This window comes from Teleopsis dalmanni, chromosome 2 (assembly GCF_002237135.1).
Source record: "Teleopsis dalmanni isolate 2A chromosome 2, ASM223713v2, whole genome shotgun sequence".
NCBI lineage: Eukaryota > Metazoa > Arthropoda > Insecta > Diptera > Diopsidae > Teleopsis > Teleopsis dalmanni.
In genome coordinates this window covers 172,794,863-172,800,281 of record NC_051847.1, presented here as the reverse complement: position 1 = coordinate 172,800,281, position 5,419 = coordinate 172,794,863, and the positions used below count along the sequence as shown (strand labels likewise).

Below are 5,419 nucleotides of genomic sequence, written 5' to 3'. Positions count from 1 at the left end.
TATTATACAAAAAGTGAAGTTAGTAGAACAAGTATACAGTGGTATTATAGTGGATTAGTATAAAGGTGAGTGAAGTGTAAAAATCATAAATTAAAGAGTTGTATTTATTTCAAATTTTAAATGCAGTACATAGTACACTAGAGGGTAGCGTACGAGCAACGCCAAAAGACACGACTCCCCCAGTCAAGTCAAAGTGAATCAACTTGACAAGTCTATAAACTCGTCTAACTTCCTAATTTTGCGAGGTTACAACTCTGTCAGATCGGCAAGAAAAAAGGTCCCGAAGATTTAAATCTACTAGTAGCCAATGATGGTTACTGACACATGAAGTGGAATACAGTTTCCACCTGTGCATTTAATTGCAATCATCAGGTATTTATATATAAAAATATATATATTAAGAGGAATCAAATATATTCTTATTATTTTTGTGTATTTACAATTTCGTAAAATGCTATTTAATAGCATTTGTAAAATGCTATTTAATAGCATTTGTAAAATGCTATTTAATAGCATTTGTAAAATGCTATTTAATAGCATTTGTAAAATGCTATTTAAGCATTTTCATTTCATAATTTTTATCGAATTAAAAAATGTTTTCTCTTAAACGCGGAACGTGTGCACAATGTTAACGCATCAATATTGCATCCGCTTTGTCTTTCAGATTTTTAAAATTATACAATTGCAATGGTATGCGATGAGTTCTGCAAACAATGCATTGCAATTGATTTAATTAATATAAATTGGAATTAATTGCCATTGCACCTGAATGCAAACTGTTCAATTAACAAAACAAATGCTGGAATGATTATAATCTTTAAAAAATTATTGCAATTGTATTAATTGGTAAGAAAAAAATATCTCGCTGCAATATCGACGACTGACAAAGTAATTGCACTTTAATTAAAAAGTGTCATTCATAATTTCAATTGACAGATTGCAATTGCAATATACTTGCATGTTGCAAGCTGCATAATGATGCGTTACGTTGCCACACAAATTGATTTTTTTCACGCTCAATTAATTTCAATTATTCCTATATGTTTTCAATTACCATTTCAAACAATCTACCGCAGTAATCAAATCCGAATTACTGGCGCCAAATATCAGAATGATTTTCGAATTTCGTTTATTTTTACACATATTTTTTTTTCAATTACTCTTAATCTCAGCTATTTTAAATATTCTGCAGTTATTCACCCCGTTTTCTAATTTTTAAAAAATTTTTTTTATTTTTTTCATTTATGTATTTTTATATTTTATTGGCAAATATAAGAGGAAATTACTTGCAAATTAATCGCTCATTTGTTCACTTAACACTTGTTCCCATTTGGTATCATTTGGTGTTTAAAGTATTTGGTGTTTCTTCAAGTAAAAACTATTTTCAGATACTTTTTACATTACATCTACAATTTCGAAATTGAACTTTTTTTGTAATTATAATTGAAAAATTTATTTGAATGAATATTAGATTCTAGAATTGAAATATTTAAAATAGATTACTTTATTAAATTAATTTTTTTAATTGTGCTTATTACTGTAGTTTTTTTAAAAATCTTTATAAATACAAATTTCACATACTGTAAAAGTAATGATGCAATCAGTGGATATTTCAGTGGAGTATCTGCTCTCGACAGAGTGTGGCACTTCAACCACGCCGGACGTTTTGTGTCGATGATAAAATCTAAAACTACAGAAGAATTGAAGGATTTTATCAACGTAAGTAGCTAGTATCTACCGTAAAGGCGATATTAAACGTGTAATCTTCTAGAAAGTTTAAGTTTCATTTGAAGAAAAAAGATCACATTTTCTGCTGACATATAGATTTTTAAGGCAAAGAGACATATCACAATTTAAACTTATTGAGATTATTAGTAGTAATAAATATAAATTAGATCTACCATACACCATCGATTTGGAAATGGAATAAATTTTACCAAAATTATAAAATTATAAGCAAAGAAAACCTCATAAGTTAACATAGATAATAATGTATAAAAATTAAAAATTATTTGTATGGAAGCTGAACACTGGTTCGGTAAACCCGTACACCTATTACTTAATATCTATTTAGTACAATCCAGCAATAGTAATAAAGGACGTTTAAAAAAAAAATTATAATAAAAGTATCACTAAAAATATTTAAATTTTGATTTTTAAAATAAACTCAAAATAACTTTACTATCATCAAAAAATAATTGTATTTTTAAAGTGTGAAAGTTGACTACGTAGCCCTTATCGTTTTCTTTCTTTCTCAATGTAATATTTACATATATTATAATGTGCTATTTTAAATACGAGTAAATAAATAAATTATACTTTTATATTAAAAACTCTTACTTATATTAAATTGCTAACTTTTCGTAAATAAATCTGTTTTAAAGTAATAAACTTTTAAAATCTACCCATTAATTGTAAAACTTGTGTATTGATCACAAGTATTCCATATTAATTGTTATTGTAAAAATATATTATTTTAATTATAAAATATGTAATTTTATAAAAAACAATTTTCACTTCCAAACGAATGTTATTCTTTTATCTAATAACTGAAAGACAATCACTAATGAAAATACAAATATATTCAACAATCCTTAAAAATTACATTGCAGTTCACGCTTTGCAAATATAATTATAAAAAGTATTTATAGACAAGTGCTCATTGAGTATTTCAAAAATAGAATTGTTATTAAATGCAGTAATGAGGCATAGTTGATCGTAATAAGTAAAACATTTTACAAACATATATTTTGCATATTAAATAATTTGAGCTATTTTAAAATAATTTAGCTAGTCCAAGCATGACGAAACGTATTTGAAACGCTCAAATAACTTTAAATTAATTTCAAATATTTAGAAATATTATTTTATGGAACTAAATGAACACAGATAGTTAACAAAAGTGTCAATAAAAAAAACTAATTTTAATATAATGGAACTATATGTATGTTGATACTTTGAATGATATTAGAAACATTTGAAAGAGATATTCTGAAACCGCAACTGATGGCATGCATGTTATACAAAAAAAGTTTAAATTGCTTTGATAAGATACAAATTTTTCACTAAGAAATGTTGGAAATATAAAACTAATATACAAAAGAACTATGTGTTCATATATTTATTAGAAAAATCTCAAGTGTCGATTTTATACCTACAAATCTAATAACCACAAAGCGAATAAATAGTATTTTTTCATAATATTTGAAAAAAAAGCAAAAAATAATTACGTGAAACTTGTATTTACCGAATGTAATTGTAGAATTAATAAATTAGCAGAAAAACTAGTTATAAAAATAACAACAATTAATAAGATTATAAGTCTGGAATTTCTTAGAGACACACATTTAACAAAGTTCAACCGCAGTTTTGATCTGTGATTAGAAATCCAAGTGAATCATAATTCAAGTTCAATGAACGCGGAGAGTATTTGATATGACGCGTTGAATAAATTGTTTTAGTTTTAAATTTACAAAATATTTAACTAGCTAACAACTTTTTCAATGTTATTAATAAACAATATTATAAGCAATATGATTATTTATTTGTACAGTTGTTTTATGTTTTGTTTTTTGTGAAATTATAATGAAAATAAAAATCGAAATACAAACAAAAACAAAAAATTTAGCGAGTAAAAACTTATTGGTACAAAATGGCTCACTTGGTTTAGTCCATTATTCGATCATTTAAAGACATAAGAACCCTAAAATAAAGATTGTTATTGTATTCTCATATATTATTCGACTTCCAACATTACCTTTTTTTTGATGAACTTATAACCAGGGTTTGAATTGCTGTTGCTAATTGCATTGCTTGCATAATTGCTAACGCATTGCATATGAAAATGAAATAAGAATATGCATTAGCAACAGCAAAAAACGTAAACTGGTTTCATTTTGATTGCTTGCTAATAGTCAATTTTACATTTTTGACTATTATGCATTTGGAATATATGCAACTTGCTTGCTTATGCGTTAGTTGCTTGTGTTTTGCTATTAGCAAATGTGTATGGATTTCTTTTTTTGTTTTTGTTTTAAGGGAATGTGTACGCATTATTTCTTTGTCAATTATGATGTGTGCGTACAATTTGTATGCAATTAATATAATTTTATTTGTAATTAGATTATGCCTAAACTTATGTTTATTTTAATTATTAAATTTATGATATATATGATATATATATATATATATAGATAGATATATATATATATATATTAATTATTAACTATTAATTCATATATAAATAAATATATATATATATATAATATATATAAATAATTTTGTATTAAAATTAAAATATAACTTAATATTTAAAACAGTTTAAAAAGTGAAATTTTTTATTTTATTTAAAAAACGTTTTTATAAATTAATGTGTTTAATAAACGACCTACGCCCGGTAAAAAACATAAAAACTTTGTTATCAATTATGATTAAAAATTTTAATTTGATGTTATTATTCTTCTAAATTTAAGTCCCATTCAGGAGGTTGAAACAACGGCATATCATCAATAGCATGGTCCAAAAATTGCGGATTTAGTTTAACCATGAGAATGTTTTCTAAAGTTTCATGATTAAGACGATTTCGTTGATCAGATAATATCAATTTTAGTGACGAAAAAGCACGCTCGATGGTAACCTTAAATGTAAATGACATTAATTTGATTATTCATATTATGCTAAACGAATATTTTACCTGACTTGGTGGAATTGCAAAACATATATTCGCAAGCGCATGTAATTCTGGATCAGCAAACTGTCTTTCCTTCCAAAAGTCCAATACATTTATATCAACACGTTGAAAAGGTAACTTCAAAATTTCAATTTTGGTGTAGACGTCCATGTTGTTATTACTTTGAGCTTCGAAGTGGTTAGAAAGATAATCATTAAGGTACCTATCCTCATATTCGAGAGTATCTTCCATTTGTGTACAATTTGTGGCTGAATTCTTCTTATCAATCAGGAAACCTGAGTTCAGTGCTGTCAGTCTATTATATAGTCGTTTTAAAAACAGAACAGCTTCGTTTTTTTGCTCTACAGTCAATGTATGGCTAAAGCGTGGGTCCAAATACAAACATGCGTTTAAGCTTTTGTTTGTTAGAAGTTTTACAGTTCTCACTTCTATATTATGCAACAAATTCGTTCCAATTTTATTTACAAGAGAACTTTTATCATCAAAATCATTTACAATTTTTTTGGTTATAAGATTGCACTTCATCCACTGTGCAAAAAAATTTCCATAATGCAGATGTTCTTCTTGAAATTTTATGATTGTTCGTTGTAATGGTTCAAACACAGTAGAATAACTCTTCACAAACTCCCAAAATTCATCGCATAATTCAAAATTCTCATCTAAAGATTTATTTTGTACAGACTCTACGTTGTCCAAAACTTCCTTGGCTGCATAAACTTTTTCTACCAT

The 5,419-nt window shown here is 26.0% G+C and overlaps 1 protein-coding gene across 1 annotated transcript; it reads right to left on the bottom strand.

Moving 5' to 3' along the window:
- Positions 1–4,453: 4,453 nt before the first annotated feature.
- LOC119676180 lies at positions 4,454–5,419 on the bottom strand. Its single transcript, XM_038087414.1, has 2 exons — positions 4,694–5,419; positions 4,454–4,636 (listed from the first exon to the last, which is right to left on the bottom strand). The coding sequence occupies exons 1-2, from the start codon at positions 5,417–5,419 to the stop codon at positions 4,454–4,456; spliced, it is 909 nt and encodes a 302-aa protein (XP_037943342.1).

Excerpts from the sequence above, each read along its gene's own strand:
- LOC119676180 (XM_038087414.1), bottom strand. The coding sequence starts at position 5,419 with ATGGTAGAAAAAGTTTATGCAGCCAAGGAAGTTTTGGACAACGTAGAG. Across the intron at positions 4,637-4,693 it reads TTGCAATTCCACCAAGTCAG|GTTACCATCGAGCGTGCTTT; the intron begins GTAAAATATTCG and ends TTTACATTTAAG.